Raw genomic sequence first — 24,343 nt, forward strand, 5'->3', positions numbered from 1 at the left:
AGCGTTTTTCCTTGGGCTGACAGTAAGTGATGATTACGCTTATGTTTGTATATCCTGTATTCTGCAAACACTGGCTTGCAGTGCTGGCATGGATGTTTTAGCCAGTTGGGAAACCAGGCTAGGGCAGGAGACTTCCAGCCCAGGGCAGGAGAATGAGGGAGCCTGGAAGCTCCTGCAGCACATGAACCTGGTTGTCCAGCAGTGAGAAAGAATCCTAGCAGTCTTCAAAACTTCCCATCTCCTGGTAGGGCCAGGTGGAGGGGGTGGATCTCTTGGCAGCTGGGGCCAAGATGGGACCTTGTCGGTTTGTCCTTTGACCATAGTCACTGGCCTGTAAAAGGGGAGTTTTGCAAGCCCGGACAAATCAGCTTAGCTGGCTCCAGCTGAGTGTGACAATGCAGCCCCTCGGCTAAGAGCCTGTTGCTAATTGCATTGGGCAAATGTGCAAAACATATTACATCTTCCCTTGCTTTTGTCTGTCTGGCTGGGGGAAAATGGCAAACGTGGCCTGGGTCACCCGAGGTCGCCCTTTCAGGGTGCAGTGAAGGCAGCAAAGGACCAAGCAGGCGCAGGGGCTCCATCAGTCCTGGCCTCAGGGAGGAGAGCTGGGGCTGGCTGGCAGCAGATGCCTCTCTCCCTGCAGAGCTCCTGACGAGCTTGCTGACAACAAGGGACTCCCTCCCTCAGCAATGACTCGGTAGCAAATGTGGATATAAACACGTGGCAGGGGGAACATCTCTGTACCTGAAGTGCTCCTGTACCTGAGGTGCTCCCAGCTTGTGCATGTGGCCCTCTGCATTGTGTCTGTAGATAGCTGCAGGGTTTGAACCCACCTCTGGAAATCATATTTCAGAAGGGCTTTTAGGTCCACAGACCCAGTTCAACTTATGACAGACACTGCCCAGAGTTTTACATCTAGTGTTCTTTGCTGGTAAAGGTTGTCAGTGTTTGTGTTTATAACCACATCCGGCTCTGCGTGTGTTAGCATCGTGTTCCTTGCCCCTGGGGAAGGTGGGAGTAAGCATGTGTGTTTCTCTCATTTCCAGCTTTAAATGAGCAGGTAAGAAGAGAAATGATGCCCTGAAAAGAATTCGTGTTTGCAAGAGCAGTTTCAGGGGAGAAGCACCTTCACATTCTTATCCTGTTCAGAACCCCACAGTTTGGTGCCAGGCTCTGTGACGAGGACAGTGTGAGTACCACAATTCCAGCCCACCTCCCTGTCCCATAGTAACTCAGCTCTGCAGGTGGAAAAGTCAGCAGTGGATCTGGCTGTCGGCAACAGTCCTTCTCTACCTCATTCTTCTACCTTCTTCAAACTCTGTTGCTAGAGACTGCTTTCATTCATAGCAAAGACATGGTTCACAAAAGTGCTTGGAGCCACCTTTGACTGCTTAAACGGTCAAAAATGCAAATAACTAAAAATGCTGAAAAAACTCACCAGGAGTGGGCAAGGTCTGAGTATGGCAAGATGGGGAAAAAAAGTTAATGTTAATTTAGTTAAAATCTGTAGAGCTAAGTGAGCAGGACCAGCGGCACCCTCAAGTGCCAGCACCTCTGTGTGTCTACTGAGTGCTGACATTAGCTGTCATGAGGTTTAAAGCCAAATCTACATGACAGACCCCTAAAGTTCAGGTGATGGCTGGACCAAAGCTCTTGCCATTACATCCTGGTAACTTTTTCCCCTTAGGCTGTATTTTTATTTTTTAACTTTAATTTAATTTTTGTTTAAAATCTGAGAGATCATTTGGGAGATGTGAGTTTTTAGGCCTAATGACTGTGGACAGAATATTTTCAGGCAGTGTTTATTGCAGTTTTCTGTTTCACAAGGTGTGTGATGTCAGGATAGAAGTCATCACATTGTAGCATAAGGCTTATGGCCCAGAACAAAAAAGTCTTTCTGGCTCTTTACTGAACATGAATAAAGCTATCACATTGATTTACTTAAGTAATATGACAGCTGCAAAGCAGGCAGACCATAGATCTTGGGGAAAGATGACCTTCAGACAGCTCAAAAGGTGCAGCGTAAGGTCACACATGTCCAGCCATCCTGCCAAGATATTTATGAAACAACAACAGAATAGTTTTGCATAACACTGTTTTCAACATTTGAGGGAAGTCCTTTCGTTTCCCAACGTGTGACATCTGCTGGTTCTCCGTGTTGGCACTGCTTATCAAGGTGCAGAAACTTTGATAATAGCTGTGTGCATTTGCCCTGGTTAGATGGACTTTGTGCTGTTTTTTCATGGTAAATAAAAGGAAATAAAGCAGTTTCTTTTGCAGCAGTTAATAGTGGCTTGGTGATAGGGTTGCTGGCTGGGAGAGAGTGAAGCCAGGTGCCCCCTGGCTTATTTCCTCAGAAGGACATCGCTAGCCTGCCTACACTGTTGTTTGGGAGCAGGTGCTGAGCCACAGGGAAAAATGTGTGTGTCAGTGGGTGGTTTTGTACAACAAGCACCTTCCACATAGCAAGATCTCCTTGTTGATCATGAGAAGGGTTTCTCTGAGGTGCTGCCTGCACCCATTTATAAGGCAGCTATTGTGTCCTGTCTCACAGAGGGCTGTTGCAGGGTTCGTGCACGTGTTACTTTCTCTCTGAAATAATCTGCTTAAACTAAGAGCCCTCCAGCTGGTAGCACAGCTAGATGTGAAAGAGATGACTTCGGAGTTTTCCTTCTGTTGTGGGTCCTGTAGGAGAACTACAGCTGTTTCGTGCTCCTTACCTGCAGCAGGATTTTCACAGGCAAAACAGGTGCTGGAGAAGTGGCAACCAGACCGTAGCTGTTTTGCACATGTGGAGTGACTCCCCTGTCACTCCAAAGCTTGGATTTTTAAATATTACCTTTAAGATTAAATGAATAGACATTGCAAGAGTCTAAGTGTTAATAAACACCATTTATAAGGGTTCATTATAGATAAGTAATGTGAAACCCCACCTGGACTGCTGTGTCCAACTCTGGGGACCCCAACATAAAAAAGATTTGGATGTGCTGGAGCAAGTTCAGAGGAGACTCATGAAGATGATCTGAGAGCTGGAACACCTCTCCCAAGAAGACAGACTGAGAGAGTTGGGGTTGTTTAGCCTGGAGAAGAGAAGGCTCCAGGGAGACCTTAGAGCAGCCTTCCAGTACCTAAATGGGGCTACAGGAGAGCTGGAGCAGGACTTTTTACAAGGACATGTAGTGATAGGACAAAAGGGAATGACTTTAAACTGAAATAGGGTAGGTTTACATTAGATATTAGGAAGAAACTCTTCACTGGGAGTGTAATGAGGCACTGGAACAAGGTTGTCCAGAGAAGCTGTGCATGCCGCATCCCTGGAAGTGTTCAAGGACTGGATGGATGGGGTTTTGAGCAACCTGGTCTAGTGAAAGGTGTCCTTGCCCACGATAGGAGCTTGGAACTAGATGACATTTAAGGTCCCTCCCAAGTAAAGTAACCTGTAATTTCTGAAGTTTTTGCTATATGTTTAGTGGTCCTTATTTCTTGGGCAACAGCTTTGGTGAGGAGGCTGTTGCTTCCTGAGCCCCGCCTTTGCTTTTGCTGGCACATCACAGGCCGAGTGTCTGGTTTCACAGTCAGCTCCCAGCACGGCTCTGCCTGGGGCTCACTTCACCAAAAAGTGCCTTGTCAGACAGAGGGGAGAAGAACCGTGCATGCTGCGTGGGCTTTTGCATGTCTGTTCTGCTTTATGGCCCAGTGCACCCCATCCTCCCCAAAAAAGGAAGCATCAGACAAATAGATTGTGTGCTGCATCAGACAAATAGATTGTGTTTCACTGCTTTTATGCAAAATGTGGTGGCTCAGCAGGAAAATGTCTGTCTAAAATAAAGCAGACTATTAGGCAGGTGAATCTGCAGGACAGGAGGTCTGACAGCGTGGAACACCTGGCTGAGCCTGGGGACTGCCAGCAAGTGACTGTGCTGATCTGCTACCTTTGGGCCAGGACTGAGGCCCTCGACTGCTCCACAGGGCTTATTAATAAAAAACTGTTAAATATGGTGTCTCTTTTAGTAGTGACTCCAACCTGATGGCTGAGAAGAGGGAGATCATTCCCTTACTCAAGGTTTCCATTTCATTTCCCTTTGAACTTAACGTCTCAGTTTTTCTGGGCCTTCATGTAACTGAAGTAAATATTCAGCTCTCTCTTTTCCTTCTAATCACTTCAGTTTTTATGTTAGTGCTCTGTGTACCCATTTAATAATAGTTCTGCCACTTAAAAAGAAAAAAAGGTATTCAATACTATGTAGGGTCGAGCTTCTTGCCTGTGAATCATCTATGGAGTTAATGCTGAGATCTTAAAAACCTCTCTTAAAATAATTGTGGCTGTTTGACATCTTCATTGCTTGTAGAGTTCACATACGGCTTTCTGAAGAGGGGTTTCATCTGAGAAATCTGACTTGTTTCAGTTTTGTTTGTGTGTGCAAGTTCTGATATTGCAACTTTTCTGGCTGGGTAACTCTCAGACGTGAAATTGTTCTGCTGATGCCAATGTTTGAGTTTAAATATTTTCAGTATAAAGTGTGTGGTATTTCCTCAAACAGCCACGTGTCCATAATCGGCTCTTCTGGCAACACTGTTTGCTACAGGGTCTGTAAGGTGAGAGCAAAAGGGGAAGAAAGGCAGGCAAAGCATATCTGAGATTTATTTTTTTTCATGCATCAGTAGGAATTATTTAATATAGTAGCCTAGCCTTAAATTCAGTACAGTTTATTTAAATAAGTGGTATGCAAAGTCATGATAGATATTTTAGTGACTAGCTCTATCACAAAAATATTTTTGAAATGGTGAGACAAAATTAGAAAACCTTTTTTTTTTTTGTGAAAATGAACTATAAACTACCGTAAGTGGAAGGGACTGTCATCATGCAGTGTGTTTCTCTCAGGTCAGTGACCCAGTTAGTCTGTAGTTCCATGGAATGCCAAATTATAAATTGACATGAAACATGTCTGAAAAATGCATCTCCTGACAGATGTTATAAACTATAACAACAGGCTTGTGCCTGGTAGTGCCAGGGGCAATGCTTTCAGCTGCAAAGTTGACAATCTCTGCATCTTTGGTGGGAAAATAGTACAGTTCACTTATTTTCTTATCACTATTCCACATTTTTCTGACAGTGTGCTGGAGTCAACCCAACATTGTTTTCTGTACAGCTTCATCTGGAAAATGTATTGCATATCCACATCCTCTTGCATACTCATGCTGATATTTTTAACACATGGCTAAAGGTCAGGTATTTGCAGAAGAGTTTTTAGCAGAGGCCAGGTCTTGGAAAAAATCCATGCCAAGCCCTGTGGTGTGGAGACTCACCAAGAGGACACTCCCTGGCTTGCTCATTTTAAACATAATGCTGTCTGTAATGGAAGGAACAGAAATGTGGCAACTTTTCACCAGAGCTGTGTGAGGTACGAGCCCTGAAGCAGGCAGGGGGACAAGTCACGCTCTAACAGATGAGCTTGGAAGGTTTGATGAAGAATGCCAACACCATATTTTTTGTTTCTTTGTATCTTAAAGTTTTTCCACTTGCAGTCCTAAGTCATTTCCCCTAGGCAGGGCTCCTGTGTCCCTGTGCCACCCTTCTGGGGCTGGGCTGTGGTTTAGCAGGGAGTCTCCAAAGGCAGAGTTGTGTTTGAGATAAGTCCAGCGACTTTGTTGTCAACTGGTAAAATGAAGACAGGGAGCACTTGGTTTTATTCTCTACCAGAGCCTTAACTACCTTTGGGGAGTCTCTGTCTTGGTGCTCTTATCTGATGGGAGGGAGGTGACACTGCTTTCTTCCCAGGGCTGCAGTGACATTTAATGTTGTGTTCGGAATGCATTTGAGGTCAGGTGTGTAAAGGTGTATCTGATATCTGACTGCTGGCAGTGCCAGGGCTTTTCTCTGTGTATCTGATAACAAACGGTGATTCTACCACCTGTAAAGTACCGGAGCCTCAAACACACTTTCAGGCTCTCCCTACAGAGAGCAAAGTTCGAGTTCTTTGTTATCAGGTGTTTGTATTTTTAAGTACCAGGCACTCTGCCTTTGTTTTCTACTAAATGCTTTCCAAAACCTCTTAAGTCACTGAGATCCAAAGGTTAACACATGCTACTTGTTTATTTAATTTTTTTTCCCATAATAAAACATATTTTTAAATCAATAAAATAAATATCTACTGCAATACAAAAAATCTCCACAGCAGTACCTGAAATACAAGAAAATTAAATGCGCTTCTTGTAAATATCTCCTCCTCTTGTAGATCCAAATTATAAATTAAATAAATAGAAAAACATAAATACACATTTCAAGATAAAGCAATTATTAAGAAGAAATAATTATAATCTCCACCTCCATCCTCATACTGCTTAAAGCTATTAATTAACAAATTAAATACTACAGTACAACTTTCTCAACAGACAAAACTCTTGCTGCCCTGGAGTGTGTTTGGGTGCTCTATGGGTCATGCTATCTACAAGGGCAGGTACCACAAATGCTCACTCTCTTAATCACCAGTTTCAGCAAATGGACTTTTCCCAGTGTCTGTCCACCATCCTTATTTTTGCTTTGTTTGGTAAATGAGACCAAGAAAGGGAAGGAGTGATTACTGTTCTCCTTACTCCTTGGGTCTGCATCTCTGTGCAAGGGAGCAGTCCCTCTGAACTTACTAAGTTCACCTATGTGGGTAAAAATAGCACGTGCCTACAAGGCCAAGGTTTCTGGCAGGTTTCCTGTGGGCTGGGGAGGGGGCTGCAGTGTGGTTGGTGATATCTGTAAAAGGTGTGCTCAAGAAACTCTTGGCCATGGCTCCAGCTTGGTTCAGTCATAGAGGACCTGGGGTTGGCAGGGTCACGGTGCCCAGACTATTACACAGGGCCAATGTGTCACGCTCCAATTTCAAGGTGGGGTGGACCCCTGTGAGAAAACTGCTGTGGAACTGCTCAGGTATTCAGCCTTCAGTGGGCACTGGCATCGCTCTCACGTGCTGTGACAGGTGGCACATGGTTAATACTGGGTCACCATTGCCACTTCCAGCATGTGGTTAATAAGGAACTGTGTTCTCCTTCTTTCCCAGGAGCAAGAAATAAAAGCAGGAGAGCAGATCATCCCCGTGTCAGGCTGCTGGGCCAGAAAAGGACTTTTCACCTTTGGTAAGGAGGACTGAAAGTCTGTGTGATTTCTAGTTGCAAGGTTATACTCCGAATAGTTGAGCACCTCTGAAAGAGGAGCCTGTGACTTGAAGCAGTGACAGATAGCTGAATGTGAGGGCTGACAGAGGTATTTCATGAAGGTCTAGTGTCTCTCTCTCATTGGCAGACTCTGGAGTGGATTTTGACTGTATGAAAAGCCACAGTTATCTTTTTCAACAATGCTTCCATCCCCACCCTACTGCCTCCTCCATCATGTCTAGCCCCACACAGGTGTTCCCTGCTGGCCTCCTTAGAGCCACTGGGTACACTTTCTCTGGGAAGCTGCTGTTCCATTTGCTTTGCCATTCCAAGGACTTTTGCAGCTTGACAGCCTGAACAACCAATCTTTCCTGTGTGCTGCTTTACCCTGCTCAGCCCAAAGCCAGAGGGCCTGTCTGCCTTTGCCTCCTGGCCAGGAGGTACCCTGGTACTTCTGAGCTAGTGACCCCTGACCAGGGAGAGTTGTCTGAGCCTCCTCACCTCAGTACATACCATGGCACTGCTTTTGATGGCATCTCAGTGCATTTCACTGCACTGGCTGCAGGCAAGCAAGTTTCAGAAGGGAACTTCTTCCTTCTGCTTCTGTCAGAGTAAGACTTGAATTTTCAATTTATGTTTTGGTGCACTGGCTGTTAGATTAGAATTCGTCGTTATTATGAGCAACAGGATATATTCTTCCTCCAACTTGAAAAATAAAGTTCTGTATTCAGGGAAACAAATGCCTTTTATAAGAACCAGGGAGCGCTCATAGGAGGCAAGTGCTGCTCATGACTAGTGTAATATTGTCTGTAACCGTGGTGAAAACACTTTTGTAAAGCTGTTTTTTTTTCTTTTTTTGAGACAAAAACCTAAGAGAGCTATTTCTAAATTGAGAAAAAAAAATTAAGCAAATCCCATTAAATCTATCTATTCTTAAGCACAGGTCTCCCACATGCAAATTATCTCATGTTTAGTTACCAAGTTGCACCATTTATGTGTTTTCTTTCCTCCTAGTATTTAGTGCACTTAATGAAATAAGTTCTACCCATGTGGTAGAGGTTAAGCTGCTGACTACTACTTCACATATAAGCAGGTTCTATGGCAGAAAGTATCCTTTGAGGTTATTCAGTTGCTCACAGCTTGATCTGGCAGGACACTTTGAAACATCAATCACAAGTTTGGTACATATGTTTGCACATTTTCTCAGTTCTGGCCCATCGTTTTAAAATTTTTGACTCTTCTACTCCAGTCTTGAAACGTTGAAACTGAAGGAAGAAAAATGTTTAGCATGTGTCGTTCAACCAAGCATATCGTAAGATGTGGGTTTTTTCTCGTGATATGGGAGGGGAAAGACAGCAAGCAGCAGTACACAACAAGTAGATCCCTTGGATTTCATGGCACTCTGTCACTGATTTGTTGCCTTGCAGGAATACACAAACCTCTTGCTAGGCTTTTCTTGTTGCAAGTCTGAGCTGATTGAGACAGGACGTAGAAAATGGTGATTGGGTCAGCAGTAGTTTCAGCATAATTGAATCAAAATGTAAATCTGGTGGGACACTTGGGATTTTAGTATAATGCAACAAAGAAAGGCCAGCGAGTTGCATCATGTTCATAATTTTTATCTTAGTTAGCCTTTCTCCCACTGTTTTGAGGCAATGGCATGAAGTAATAAAAAGGATATTGTTTTCCTGGATGAGCTGTGCTGTGTCTGTTCCCTAAAGCACCTTGGCTAAAGGACCTTCTGCCTTTCCAAGTGATGCTGAGCCCCATCAGTCCGCCTCAAAGGCACTGTTGGTTGCCCCCAGGTACTCTGACTTCTTCTTGTGCTTCATCCACATCTTCCTCAGGAGGCTGGGTGTCCCGCACAGGTTGCCTCCTGTCAGTGGTAGGGAAGCTTCTGCTCCTGGTGGCAAGGCCAGGTCATACTCTGTTGTCTTTCTCCAGTGGTGCCTGTGGCTGGCAAATAAAGCACAGATGTGTACAGAGTGCATCTTCATGGCCCTTCTTCCCTGCTTATGGAGACCAGCCATTCAAAACCAGAAGCTGTCTCGTTGTTTCAACCAGATATGTCCATGCCTGGCCTGTCCCTGGGACTGGCAAGACTGGAATGAGCAGGGGCTGTGCAGAACAGTGGCCTTGGATGCTGCAGCTGCCCCCCTTTCACTTGGTGCCCCTGTTCCCTTGCTGTCAGAGTAGACACTCACACAAGGGGATGGGCTACAAGTGGGGCCACTACTAAGTGCATCCTCTCTAGCACTTGTCACCCAATAAGAAGCTGGCAGGTTGTCCAAGGAGAGAGCTGGACCCTTCCACCAAATCCCAGGGACCATGTGGCAGCACCTGGGAGGGGTGAACTCCACTGGCTGAGGGGGCTTTACATCTCTCTGTACAGAGTGTGATGACACTGTGACAATCAGCTTGCTACTGTCCCTCAGGTGGCAATGGTAGCATCTCAAGTACCACACAGATCCATGTCTGAGTTAATTACCTGCTGATGAGTGCATTTGTACTGTGGTCAAGCTGTTCCTTAATTAGGCTTGAAGCCATTAAAGGTTTGTGCTTTTTGGGGTTTTTGTTTGTTTGTTTTTAGTTTTCTTTTTTTAGTTAATTATATTTTATAAGCTACCTTAGGGCAAATATTGTGGACTTCTTAGAGGGAAAATACTTGAAAATGCTTATATTTTGAATTAAGATGATTTTTTTTTTGGTGATAAAACAGTTGCAATAGGCACTGAGGCAGCTGTATAAGCAGCTGTGGCTAATGATATAATCTGATATAATCAGATACCAATCTCTCCCTGCCTTTGGGAAGCAAGAGGCATGGCTTGTTGGAGGGGTGGGAAGGGACTTACTCCTCTTTAGAAGTGCAGTCACGTGTGGGAGAGCCTCTGACAGCCACAGCTTTCACTGTGATATGAGCAACTGGAGATGAAGGAATCTGTGGGAGGAAAAAGCACATTGTTAGGAAATGCCACTGATGAGTAGCGACACAGTTCTTCTGGGGAAAGAGGCTGCTTTAACAAAATCAATAAATACTGTAAATCTCTCAAGAAGAGTATGCAGGTTAGGGATTTGACTGATTTGAGTGCTCAGCTCTCAACCACACAAATACCAATTGCTAGCACGAATGTTCTCACTGAGCTCAGCACACCACTTGTATGAGTAAGAGTTACACCTCCCATCGAAAGAGGGAGGCTTGCAGAACTTTTTTTATTCCCCAGTCCTTACATTTAGCTTCCTGGGGCAGTGAGGCTTTGTGCAGACTGAGCAGCCTGTCTCTTGCAGCTCCTCACAGGCCACCTCTCTGGCTGCCTGGGAAGCAGATGTCTCAGCCATCACCATCCCTTGAGCATTGTGAAATGTTTCCCTGTGTTGTTGGGTGCTTCTCTCTGGTGTGGGGGCCCTGATTATACTCCAGTTCTGCCACAGCCCCACAAGTGCCTGATTGTCAACTCCTTCCTGGTCTTATTCGAAGCTAAATTGCCTGCCAGATCTGAGTCACTTTATCCCATAAACAGGTCACTGAGAGTAGCACATCCTCCAATACAGTAAGTTAAAATATTAGTTGCCCAGAAATACAAAAAAAGTCAAAAACTGTGCTGTGATCTCATCATTTCAGGCAATAAGCATACATCGATTTTACTGGCAATACTGAAAAATTTCTTCATGTTATTGACACTAGCATAACTAATCTGTAAGCTGTCTAGGGCTATTTCTCCTGGGATTAATCTGAGGCTGGATACATTTAAGTGTGCTTTTCAAGTATCCCAGGACCTGGAGATTTTGGAATCACTTTTGCAGGCATCTTTTGCAATTTAACCATGGTAATTATTGGTAAGTTCAATTAGCTTCATTACACTGAATACCACTAATTTTGACCATCCTTCAATATTGTACTGCTTGTTTTTCTCAAGTGTAGCTCAGCTTTCAGCTAGCAAGCAAGTATGTTGCAGCTATCCAAAAGCGCCTTTGAAGCCATAAAGTTTTGATAGCAAGGTCTGGTGTTGGCAAGAAACTTCTCAGAAGATTTTTTCTTTTTGAAAAATCTAGGTTTTCTAAATGTAGGGATTTTGAAAATTGTGGATTTTTATAAGACAAAGAAGGGAGGGAGAATGTTTCAATACACGAGAGTAATTTTTAACCAAAACATTATGTGTGTCTATTAAAATACAAATTTTGGGGGTTTGTATGAGGATTTTCTCATCAACTCTTTTTTGACATTTCTGACTTACATGATTATCGTGTCAGGTTGGCATTGTGGAGAAGGCGAATTATTTGATGCCTGTTGCGCTTTAGAAATTAATTTTTTCCCAATATGTGAAATTCCCTGAGAAACAAGAAGATAATTCCTCCCAGCTCTTGCAGGTTGCTGAGCATCCAGAACAGGAGCCTGCCTCCCTCCATCCCAACTCCCTTCCTGGTCCCCTGAGGGGTAGTTGTCCTGAGCCAGTCTCTGCTCCCAGCTAAGGATCCTATGGCAGAATTATGTCTCAAAGCTTTATGTGAAATCCACATCTACTGCAACAGACTGTCATGCTGTTACTGTGGGACAAGCTGATAGGTTTAATGGTTTAAGATGCATCAGACAATGGTAGCTGGTCAGCTGGTCTTGCTGTATTTACTTACCAAAGACTTTCCATCCAACAGGTGATTACAGGACTTGGATGACTCTTGTTCATTAATTCCCACTGCAAAGCATAAGAGACATGGCATTATCTGTAATTATCCCTTTGGCACATCTTGTATGAAGAGCCTCTTTTCATGCAGTAAAACTCAGATATGGACAGAGCCCAGATTTGGACAGAGTCCAGATATACAGATTATAATTCTAACTAGATTTGATTATAGCCAAAGGCACAGAGTTTTCTTTCCTATGACCATCTACTGTGATGTCAAAATAAGTGATTGTGGAATTACTTATGCCATTCTGGAAAGTCTCTCAACTGCTTGCTCCTAGACTTTCCAAATGAGACAGTGAACTGTCCTCAGCAGACCAAGCTAAGAGGGTGACCTTGCCCCTCTGGGAACACTCACGTGTCTCTACGTACAAAGAGAGGTCCCATCTGCTGCTCTTCAGCAGAGGTCGGATAACCCAGTTTTTGTGCATCCTGAAGCCCCCAGTGCAGGTCTGTCCTGCCTAGGAGATAATTCTCTCATTTCTGGATTGCCCTGCAGAGTTATTTATGGGCAGAGATGTGAGTCATGTCCACCTCATCACGGGGAGGGATTTAACATTTCTGTCTGCTCGTGGCTGAGTGACACCTCTCTGCTGTCCTCAGCTCTGGAGGTTACCCTTCAGTTTCAAGTGAGTGCTCAGCCAGTAACTTACCCATGGATAAATGCTCACTGACATTCCTGCTAGCTGTGCCAAGGAAATAAATCAGGGAGGGATGCCAGATTTTTTTCATGGAGTCAGATTCTCCCATTTGGCTGGGGGAATGTGGACATCTCTACTGCTGTGACCAGTGCAATATAAATAATGAAAGCAAATTTGGAAAGAGTCAAGGTGCTGCTTACAGTGCTGCCTCCAGCATGACTTAGCAATCAGAACTGTCTTCTCCTTCTGGGGGAAATATTTGAGCATGACAAATGTCTTAACCAGCTTCTTGCTTCCCGCTCCACCCCCTCTAGTAATTCCATTAGGTACCTTACTGTATCCCTCACGTCAAAGTTAATGCAATTACCTCCTCTCATCTTGCATATTAGGTACTAACAGTATTCAGCAAGTAGCTCCAGGCATCAGTGCTTCAGCTAATGTCCATATTTTTCTTTTTATTTGGTTTTGTTTGCTCTTATATCATCTGATTCTTTGCTTCAGCCTGTCCCTCTTCTTCCTAGATACAGAAAATGTTCTGGCAAACTTTTTAGCTAAGTATCTGAACAAAAGTAAGGCCTCATGGCTTCAGGTTTGTAGGTGCTCCCCTCAGGACAGTAGTGGCTGGGTGTATTGTGAATTCCACTTTCAGCAGTGCCTTCCTGCACACCGAAATGGACTGTCCTTATGCTTTGTTATTTGTGTAGGATTTCTGACGCTAGTAATAAACACGCTGATGGCCTCATCAGTGCTCTTTTATGCTTTTTGTTCTAATTTAAACTTAGTTTCTAAGTTCTGCCCACTCACTTCCCTTTCTCCTCCTGTGAGACCTGTTTCCCCCTTTTCTGTTTTTCTTTTCGGATTCCTACAGCTTTTCTCTTTTTTGCACTTATCTGTCATCCTTTACTCATCTCCCCAAACAGCAGAGACCAGCAGGCCCTCATTTCTCCTGCTCTGGCTCTCTGCCACCCTTTACCCTGCAGCCACTCCTCCTCCTCTCCCCGCTCCAGCCCTGAGGCTCCAGTTCTTTGTTCAGACACATCTTGGCTCTGGTCCTGGTTTGAGATCTTTCCCTATGGTCTCAAGCTCAGTTTCTTCCTTTCCAGTTTCCCAGGCCCTGCTCCTGTCTGGTCCGTGTTCCTGAAGGGATGGCTTATGTGCAGTGCAGTTGCAGACCAGTGCTGTGAGGAATATGCACCTTCACGCACCTGCTTTACTGATTTAGAAGCTTCTAACAGCCAAATGTCCATTTTGTCTACCAAATACATGCCATATCGGATTTTTTTTAAGGGCTTATGACTCGACTGCAACTGGGTGGTTTTCCAAAGGAGAGTAAAAGACGTGGTTTTGATTAAAAGGCCATCCCTTGCCAAACTGCGCAGCCCTGCTCCAGCTTTGATCCTCCAAACATAACACACCAGTGCTGAAGGAGCTGAATGACCCCTCTGTTTATGTTTACTCATCTCCTTGGTTTTGTACTGGCAAGCTCTATTTTTCCTTCACGAGTTCTCACAAATATGCTGAAGAAGTTTTAGTTGAAAAAAATGCAGGCCTGTAGCTGACATCCAGAATCTGAAATTTCATCTCAAATTATTATGTTCTGGCAAATTCTAAGCAACTGAACAGGGATCTTATATAATAAGATGACTCAGGCAAATGTAGTAATTCACAGTTTATCATTCTAAAATATTGTCATATTGTCAAGGAGCGTTTACGACTGCATAAAGTGAGTTTATGACTCCAAATAAATTGAGCAATGCCACGGTCATTATCTCATTAATTCCACTGGATATTTTAAGCATGGAATTATCCTCCAGGTACATAATAAATGTGCCCGCTCCTCTGCGAACTGGAAGGCTGCAATATCCAAGAACGTCCTAAAGCCGTGGAGGAGCAAAGCCCGTTCTGTGGACTCACCGTGCCGGGCCGTGCCCTTGGCGGGGCAGGGTCCCCGCTGCCCGCCCGGGCCCTGCGCCTCGTCCTCGCTGTAGAGCACCTGCAGCAGCTCAGCCTGGCGGGGCCGGCGCTCGGGGATGGCCACCACCTGCGGGGAAGAGGCAAAGCCATCCTGTCACACCTGGCTTTGGAAATTAGGTGGTCTGTTGAGGTCAGGGGGGAGCCGAGAGGCTGTTTGCTCATCCAAAGGGGATCTTGTCAGGTGGGGGATGTGGGATTTGAGGGGTTTGTTTTTGTTTGGCTCTAGCCTCTGTGCATGAGAATGGGAAAATCATGTGGGGTCTCTCTGGGACCCAGCTACTTATTTGCACCTTTCTGTGTTCTAATCAGGAGACTGAAATGTGGTATTCTTCAAGATCCACTGAGTAGGATATGCCTATTAGGCAGCTCAAATTTAATTTTTTATTGTGCCGCATCTTGGGCAATCAGTCAAACTTACACAATGAGAATTGTGATTGCTATTTCCTCAAGGTCTTCCCTTGTCTTTGGGACTTACATTTTGTACCTGGTAACTGACTACATGAGGATATGAGGCAGTAAATAATTGTGCTTCTAGAGATTAATTTGCACAAACATTAGCTCCCACAAACAACATTCACTGAGATGCATCTCTCTGTATCTCAAAAATGAGTGCGAACAAAATCACAACTAAGTGATGTCACTCACTGTGCTTCCACAGGCAACTGGGTGAGACAAAGCTAATGTGAGTTTAAAGAGACAGGGATACTTGAAGCAAGTGGGTCCATTAGGACTGTTACTCAGGATGGTCTGGGAACAGTTTTCTCAAGAAGATTAAAGTTCTAATAGCAGGAAAAGAGTGTTTCATACTTTGCTGTGGGTTTATTTTTCATTTAATTCTTCTTCCCTGAAGACTTACTATTGTCATACTGAGAACTTAAACAGGGTGAAGATCCAAATCTTCAAGGAAACAAGACACATGGCAGCCTGTTTCCTATCAGACTTATGCTGATCTTATATTGGAAGACCAGGAGTAAAGCAGTTACTTGCATCTAACTGATGATGTAGTTGCCATCTACATGTTTTAGATATAAATACAGTTATTTTGTTTCAGGACTGGGACCAGCAACTGACCAGCTCATTGTTGGCAGAAAAACCTTAGAAAAAATGTAAAAAACCCCTTAATTCTACCTATTGCCTTCTAACATACACTCATGATAAAAGCAAGACTGGATTTAAGCATGGCCCCTCATGCCAAATTGTCCATTTCCTCTAATTAAGTTTTAATTCAGTTTGCCGTTAATCTGCAATATTCTGAGCATGTGATTTTTTACACAGACATAAAAACGTATACAAACCAACGCTTTGCAAAATAGGAAAGAAGAAAAACCCCAACCTGACCACTTAACTCTTTTGTCTCCATGTACCCTCAGGAGTCTAGAGGAGGCTACATGATCTGAGTCTTACTGATCAGAAGGGAGAGGAGCAGAAACTGCCCAACAGTAGGCAGAAATGTTGCTGGAAAAGGCTGGTAAGGCAACCAAAGCCTAATCCAAAGTCTAGGGGAGGTTTTCTCCTAATTCTGTGGACTTCGACACGCAGCCAAACACAGTCCCCACTCCATAAGCTACTTAAGGACATACCCAGTGGTAAGTGAAGGTCAAAGGGAAGATAAGCACATGCTGAGGGCGGCTGCAGCTGGTTCCCAGCTCTACTGACCATGAATCTGGTGCTGCTGAACAGATTTGAGCCTCAGCATTACTCCAATAACTCAGAAACGAGGGTGATGCTGGTTGTGAGAGGCCTCCTGTTGCTGCTGAAGCTGCTGGCATTGACTCTCTCCCAGCTGCCCCTGGACCAGTTCCAGCACCTCCCCATCCCTGTGCAGCAGCTCCTCACAGGCTGCAGGCTCCTGTGTCCACACACGCCCTGACCACCCGAACCTTGCAAGCTGCTTCTCGGAGGCATCACCCCCTTCACCACAACGACATCAGTGGAGACACCTGTCTTCAGTAGAAATATGATGAGACTGTAGCTGGCAGGGGTCTCTCATGACAGCCCTTGGAACCTGCCTCATGTGAATCAAGCTCTTCCAGCTTTCAAGGAATTCCACAAAGCTTAGCTCTTCCCACCATCTCTGGAAATGTGCCCAGTGCTCTTGGTCAAACTCAGACTTCACTGGTGTGTGACAGAAAATATCATTAACTCCCTGCCACTGAGACACCTGAGGTCACTTATTTTGCATTGTCATGGAAAGAGCATTTTTGGTAAGTAGGAGCTGCAGCTACCTCTAATCCTGAAAGTGGCTTATTCGATCACTGTAAACCATCATGGACTTGAAACTTAACACTCTGCCTACGTGTTGCAAGGAATGAAATATGGTTTGGGGAAAGGAAGCAGGATTTAGGCACATGGTTATTGATTGCAAGATTCCTCGTTACATGTGATATCATTAATGCCAAAATGCCTTCAAGCAGCAGAATCTGCATAAATAAGTTACAGTACCATTTTCCATTACAGCTGGAGACAGTGGTGCAACCTCTATAGCACATCTTCAGTGAACATCTTTGCAGTGTTTGGCTGTAGCACACTTTGGGAGTTCCTTATCTCCTAATTTAAGATTTCACTGTGACTTTGGCTACCTCACCCATTGCTGTAATATGTTAAGACTTATCTAGGTCAGGAAACTAAACCTGCTGTAGCGTGGTTTTGATCCAAAGTGGAGCTGACATTTCTCTAGGGTACCTAGGGTAAGGCAGAAGGATCAGCTGCGAGTCACTTTTCTTTTCTAGACATACCAGGAGATTTAAATCTGTGTGAATGGTGGAGTCAGCCAGACTATGCAGAATTAACAAGTTGCTCTCTAAAAACCTACTGTTTTTAGAACCTGTAAGTCCCTTGACCGGCTCAGTCTGTTTGCAGGACGTTGCCTCTGAATTCAGAGCTCAGCAAAGTGTCTTTCTATGGACTTTGCTGTGCACGTGACAGCACGGAGGCCTGGCATACCCACTGTTGGAATTAGCTGTGCTAAGGGGGAAGGGGCACGAAAGATGCAGGAGGGTTGCAGAGCAGCATAGATGCTGTTCCAGCCACCCTGATGCTGGACCCAAAATCCCACCACCAAACCAACAACCATCCAGAAAACGTGAGAATTAAATATATGGCTTTGGATAAAGCTTTGAAGGTTAGAGGCTGAACAACAAAGTGCTTGTTAGAGGAGCAAATGTCAGATTTGTAGAGTTAAGCTTTTTTTGATGATCTAATACTCAGCTGATTTTTAATGTGGCAGCTCTAGTGTCTGCAGAGGGATTTACCACTTTCATGCAAAGTAGCCAGGTACTAGTGCCCAGACAGTTCTACCCAAGGGATTTTGGGGCTAGAAGAGCAAGGGAGGAGAAGTAAGGGATCTACTATCATTGAAAATATCTCTTAATAGGGCAACAAGAACTGCAAATAAACAGGTTCTTTAAACACTCAGTTGAAAAAGAGAAGGTGTTTCCCCCTTTCTCTCACCCTTCCACAGTCATGATTGTGCATTTGGGATGGGTTCTTGAATGTGATGGAAGTTACACCCCCAAAAGTCAGTCATTTGAATGTTAAATCACTTAATGTTACACTGCTTGACTATTTCTTCTGTGAAAAAAAAAAAAGGTCTGGCAGATGTCCACATTGGTTGCTATTTTTGCCTTGCTGAGGATTAAAGTTGTGCATCCACTGCAATCACCAGAGCAGAAGATTTCATGTTAGCTGAGGCATTTCTACGGCACTGACTGCAGGTGCAGATGCAAAAGTGAAAAATAAATAATCATTCTGCTACTTTTCTGTGGGTCTAGAAACTGGCAATCACAACTTCCTCACAGGCACGTCTATTCCAGTATGTGCAATTTATTTGAATGCTTGTGTATGAGCTGTAAGCAGCTGCATCCCACTGATGAAGGGGAGTGCACAAGTCCAAGAGTTGACTGTGTCAGTCACTTTGGTTTGAGAGCCATCCTTGTTTTCTTTGCTGGAGCTGCAGACCATTCCTCAGAGCTTGGTGCTCCCACTGCTAATATGATGCTGCCTGCATCACGACTAAGGGCCAATCAAAGGACATCCTTAATTGGGGTCAGGAAAGCCCCAAAGGAAAAAAACAATCCTCTTAAAATACAGCAACAAACCAGGGACTTTCTTATCTTATTTTCTTAGGCCTTTATGAGTATAGTGCTGCCACAGTAGCTGATCCAATCCAAATTAAATATCAGGTGCTTCCATTTAGTAGAAACAACAACAACTATCTGCTAAGATTTGGAACATCATAGTAGACATAGAGTTGCCCTTGATTTCAATAAAAGCTTAGCTGAAAGTTTTCAGCTAAATAGTTTTATAAGAAATTTTGTCCAAAAAAAAAAAGATAACTTATCTGAGCATACTGTTTCATCAAGTGAGAATAGTTCACTTTTAGTTTGGACTTTTCTGCTGTTTTTCTATTGCATGGAAAACAAAAGATATCAAAGGCATAAGAAATAAAAATGGGGTATCTCACAATGGCTTAGTTTGAGTAACACTTCAGCACTCTGACTTTCATCTGCATTTGGAATGAAGAGTTGTTTTGAAACCTGAGCCTGAGTTACAGGACAAAAATAAGACTTTTTACCATTTGGAAAAATACACATATGTAGTGTCTACAGGTGTGTTATTGACTCAGCCTGGGAAGTGGTTCATACCTCCTGTGACACTCTGGGATCCTGTGATGTGCTTTAATAACCAAAAGAGGGAACGAGAGTGAGTGTGGTAAGCAGGAGGACCTACAGTTCTGTAGGGAGATCAGGGAAACAGGAATGCAAAGAAGAGGCTCTCTAGCAGTTGAGGATGGGGCTGGGTAGAGGATAGGGCATGGAAAAAGGAAAAGCCAAGGAGCAAAACATTTCAACAAAGTGCTGGAGAGGAGACAGGTCTGTGGTGAGAAGAAATGCTGTGGCAGAAGAGTCTCAAGCTCTATAAAAGGGCTTGGATATGCAGAAGAGAAAGAGACTGTCATTCCTGCAAATCAGTTAAAAGGATTGTGAAAGGGGTTGTGGATGGGTCAAGTGGATTTAAGGAGGAAAAACTGGCTCTGAGGACAAGAAACCTCACACCATGTGCCAGAGCACTGGAACTTGGAAAACATTTTCTCAGAGAATGAAAAATGTTCAATTATTTTAGTTTGGGGGGTACCTCACCTACAGGGAGTGGGTAAAACTCCATGTTTACCCTCTGTGCCAGTGCACTGGGGGTGAGTCAAGGGCAGGCAAACACTGCTGGGGCCAAGGGACAAGTATCCTCCAGTGGCTCTCTCAGAGTCATCCTTTTGGGCTGAGATTACAGCCCATTGCTTAGTGGTTTTCTCCCAAATTCCCTGGGATACTGGCTCCTTGATTAATGCTTATATGTATTGCTATGATGTGTTTACTTTTCATTCCTGCCTGTCCTCCTGGTAGTATTATTAAGGCTTTATGGATAAGAATTAAGTCTGTGATTCCCTCAGATGGTCCATGTTGATAAGCTGCTATGTTCATTTTGACTGTGCACAGCAAAACCACATTTATTTTATTGTTTGTTTCAAAACACTTCTGTAAATAAACCTGCAGCTTCACAGAAACTCCCATTTCTGTTTCCCACTCCATTCCCTACATTAGACACTGATGCACTTCTTTGCCCTGAAAGATCTGCTTCCCATTTATCCACAGCATTTTTTTAGGGTAAGTGTAATCAACTAGAATTTAAAAAAAAAAAAAAAAAAGAGGGAGAGAAAAGGCGACTTTTCTTACGGTCTTTGTTAGGATGTGCTGTGTAGTTTTGGCTCGTCTTCGGGCAGGACTGCATGCTGCAAAAGAAGAACAGGAACATGGTCAGCCTGTAGCGGAGGTGTACACATGCCTTTAAGGAAGATTCCAGCTGAAATAACTCCCAAAAAGTCCTTTTTGATGTTGTCTCAGAGATCATGCTCTGTCTATACAATACAGACATCCATGGGCTCAGGGCAACAGCCTATTCCAAGTTTCTGCAACTCTTCCGTAGGCTTCCAGGAGGAACCCTTCTCCTTCCTCAGTTTTGATCTGACCTCTCACCTGCCAGTATTTCAGAAGGAAACTACTAGTGTATATGTGAACTTGGAGAGTTCTATAATTTTATCTAGTTAGGGATTTTATCAATAAGCTCAAAGTTCCTCAGGACATCATTTCCCTTTACTGCATGATGTCCAAAGCACAGCATTTGCACTAAGCCTAATATTTTCTTTTTCAATCCTCAAAACGACCCATTTGGTTCTTTAACTTGGGGCACTTTGCTTAAAGTCTGTTGCTCTTTTTTATTTCTTAGACCCAGGAAAACACCAAAATCATAGAATCACTAGCCAAAAGACACACAAAATGCCAGGTCCATAAGCCAAGATTTTGGCTTGACTGAAGTGATTGGTTTTGGGCAAGGGTTTTATTGGACAAAGTAAAGATTATTTAAACACTTGTTGTTTGAGTTAGAATTGAAACTCACCTGAAAGGCTCTGAATACTTCCAGCTCTCCCTCTCATCATATATTACCCTCCCCCGTTTTCAGGCTACAGGAGCTACAGGATTTAGCAGCCAGTGACAGGAACAGGCCTGCAAAAATCTGCCAAGTGTGGAGAATTGACTCCAGTTCTAAAGGCTGACCCTTGGGGCAAGGCATGTGAATGGGTGTTTCCTATTCAGGTTCCATGTATAATCCAAAGGCTTTGAAGAGCCAGGAAGATTTGTTATGGGATGATGGGTGACTCCTGCTCCCCAGGTGAGCTTTCCTTTACACTGGCATACATTTAACTCCAGGAGCTACAGTGCTTATCTCTGCCATGTATTACTGTTTGCAGAGTTTTGAAGCTGTGGAAGCAGCTGGAGGTCATCCAAGGCTGCTGATTACTGCAGCCAAACTGCTCTCCTCAGATGGCAGGAATAACAAGTGACTGGGCTTTCCAGGGCTCCAGTACGAGCAGAGCTGGCAGTGAGACCAAAGTCACTCTTCCTAGACAGTTTGAGTATGTCCAACAGCCACCCCTCCATACCCCTGTGAGGATATAAGTACTGAGCATTAGGACCACACAGGAGAAAAAGTTTTGGCCTGTGCTCTGCCAGCAGTGAAATATGACAGGAACGTGGGAGGTGAACAGCCTTGCCTAGGGTCCCTGAGAATGGACCACTGCAGCACAGAGCACTTCCACGCTGAACTCATGACAAGTAAGTTATCTGCCTGTTCAGAGTTTGAGAGTGTGCTAAGCTGTCATTTCAATTACAGTCTGTTTTGCATGGCATGATATCCTCAGGGATCCTTACTATCTTCTCCTGCAGGACACGTTTTATATTTTAAACCAAAGTAGTGTGGGATGAAAGCCAGACAAACATAATGAAGGTGGCTTGTTTTTTGTGGTTTTTTTTTTTTTTTCTTCCCTGGCAATATCTTTTAAGTTGTTTTTGAAGCTGCTTATATCACCTTTACTTCTGGAATTTCATCGCGTGAGGACTAAACAAATTGCTCACAAACAAAACACATAAATGCAAAAAAGCTTAGTGATGCAAGTAATTACCGTCTTGTCTCTCTGATATTTTATGTATTTTACCAGACAGTGTGAGGAGCACAATTCGTAGGGATTTCTAGCAGAAGCAAGTGCTGTTGTGCTGTTATAGCTCCCCAGGCTGGCGCACAAGGAAGAACACATAAATGAGCCTAACAGTAATAAATTTTCATATTATCAGAGTACATGGGATCCACAGTCCAACTTACTGCCTGTCGTCTGCCAGAACAAGTGGCAAAAGGCTTACAGGGGCTGAAGAAAGGCAAGGCATGAAAGGGAAGTCACAGCACCAGCAAACATGCAATTACTTGAATAGCCCATGAAAGAAGACTGAATCACAGAGGTAGCCAGAAGTGACCCACTTGTGGGGGAACACAATGGCAGCAATGCAAACAGTGGGGCTGTGGGGCTGTCCCTGCAAACACGAATCTCTGCAGAGAGTGGGAGAAGGAAGGGAAGAATTAATCCCTGCAGACGAGGTATCTGGATTTGCCTGCAAAAGAATGTTTGTATGTACAGCCCAGCTTTCAGGCAACAAATACAATTACAGTGACGTTTCACTTTGTCATTTCCACTTATATTGCAAAATTAGGCAGCTGAGAGCTCATGCTCGCAGCTTGCAAGTATAGATCTGCTCTGGTCCCAGAATTTGTTTTCCCTGCTTTCCCCTGCTTTCTTGTTGCTGAAATATGCAGCCATTGAATTTAAACTAATTTGTTCAATCAAATGCAGGCTGGGCTTTGTCCGGTTCTTACTCTTCATTAGAAGCAATTAATGTTAATCATGCATTCATTTCCAGGGCATGGCTTTGGAAATGGTCCACTTATTGAGCCAGCAGACTTAAATTCAACATTCATGCAGTTCACCCACTTCATCTGAACTGCTAACTGCTTGCAGAACTTCATTCTCTTTTCTATTAGGCAGAATAGCCACACAGTTGCAAGCTGTCACTTTAGCAGTTACCTCATAGGTACAGCAACACCGATTTCAGATCTCCCAATTTTGCCAGCACAAAGATTTTACCCAGCCACGATGCCGAAGCACCTGCATGGATTACCTCGTGAAAGCGGCAGCGAGTGCTGGGCTGCAGGCAGAGCAGGGCACGGCAGAGCACGGGAGCTGCTCCCTCAAAGATTTCCCCACCGCTAAACGTCCCATCCCTCCAAAACACAACACCGTAGCGGTTGTTACGTTTTGATGTACTCACATTTGGATGAAATCACAGTGGTGAAAACTTCTAAATTCTCGTCGCTGCAGCTGTAAATCTGGTGCATTTTCCACGTCTCCCCACTGACTGCCTTTCAGCTTCATGCAACCGCTCTGAACTTCTGGTAAATAGGTTTCACTAATCCAATCTGGCTCTGTGATCATTGTCCAGATCTACAAAGGACAGACTGATGCTGTGATCTCATCTCATTCCATATTCTTCATTGCAACATTTTCTGCTCCCATCTGGCTTTCTATGAATAATATTAACACAAAGATTTAATTTAGCTGTTACTTAAGCCTCTACTCAGATAAGAGCATTTTATTTAATGTCTCCTTTTACCAGTGTGGAGAATCCTCTGCAATAAATAGCTAATAATTAAAGTCTAAGCTATAGGCAAACAAATGTTTACAGAAGCACTGCATGGATTTTTTTTTTTTTTAATTATGTTAAGCGTGTACTTTAACACATTTATCATAAAAATTTGCTTTCTCCATCTAATGAGGAATTGATTCCAGGGGCATTAAGAAAAGCATTTTGTGCTTTAACTTTTAATGTCATGAAAAAGTACCAGAATGCTGGGCATTTCAAAGGAAAATTTCAAATGCAGATGACTAAGAAAGGGCACATCAGGCAGATGTGCATAGGTCTCTATGCCCCCTATGCTTCTGTGGTTGCAGAGGGAGGGCAGGTGGTTCAGTCATAGATAGATGGGTTCCTACATGACTTGATGGTTCTGGGGCCTAATCCCATATTTATGCACTTCAGTCAAGGGTCTTCTTGCCAAAGCTTTTCATTCCTTAATACTCCCATCAGAAATTGTTCTTTTCCACCTCTGAATATCAGCCCCCTCAACTTCTGGTGACTTAGTGCTGCCATGGACACCTAAGACAGAAAATTTTGGCTTGCAGGCTCCAGCAACTGATGTAGTAGGAACACTTTCAAGTGTGAATAATGATATTAAATTATATCAGTCTAATGAATAGCCTCCATTACTACCACGTGTGTATCTAATTAACACGAAAACAAGAGCTGTCTTCTCCTATAATAGAGGTCTGCCACCAACAGCCCCAGACAGAAATTGCCAATGAGCATGGGCTGTCATTGTCATATTGATGAACATTTCTTATTTGAAATAACAAACATTGGTCAAATGCACATCCTGAGCCTGGAAGCATTTTGGTTGGGTGGAAGGTGTCACTGT

The 24,343-nt window shown here is 43.9% G+C and overlaps 1 protein-coding gene across 2 annotated transcripts; it reads right to left on the reverse strand.

Annotated features, from left to right (window-relative positions):
* Positions 1-6,144: 6,144 nt before the first annotated feature.
* Positions 6,145-23,299, reverse strand: VXN (vexin). 2 transcript variants are annotated; one of them, XM_050313020.1, is made up of 6 exons: positions 23,140-23,275; positions 20,161-20,216; positions 14,375-14,501; positions 11,770-11,831; positions 9,996-10,081; positions 6,145-9,099 (listed from the first exon to the last, which is right to left on the reverse strand). In XM_050313020.1, the coding sequence occupies exons 1-6, from the start codon at positions 23,204-23,206 to the stop codon at positions 8,913-8,915; spliced, it is 585 nt and encodes a 194-aa protein (XP_050168977.1). In that variant the 5' UTR covers positions 23,207-23,275; the 3' UTR covers positions 6,145-8,912. The 2 variants fall into 2 exon arrangements, with proteins under 2 accessions (XP_050168977.1, XP_050168968.1); XM_050313011.1 differs by lacking the exon at positions 14,375-14,501 and having other exon boundaries at positions 23,140-23,299.
* Positions 23,300-24,343: the final 1,044 nt, after the last annotated feature.

The sequence above is a fragment of the Myiozetetes cayanensis genome, unplaced genomic scaffold, assembly GCF_022539395.1.
Source record: "Myiozetetes cayanensis isolate MyiCay16 unplaced genomic scaffold, myiCay2020 scf1, whole genome shotgun sequence".
NCBI classification, from domain to species: Eukaryota; Metazoa; Chordata; class Aves; order Passeriformes; family Tyrannidae; genus Myiozetetes; species Myiozetetes cayanensis.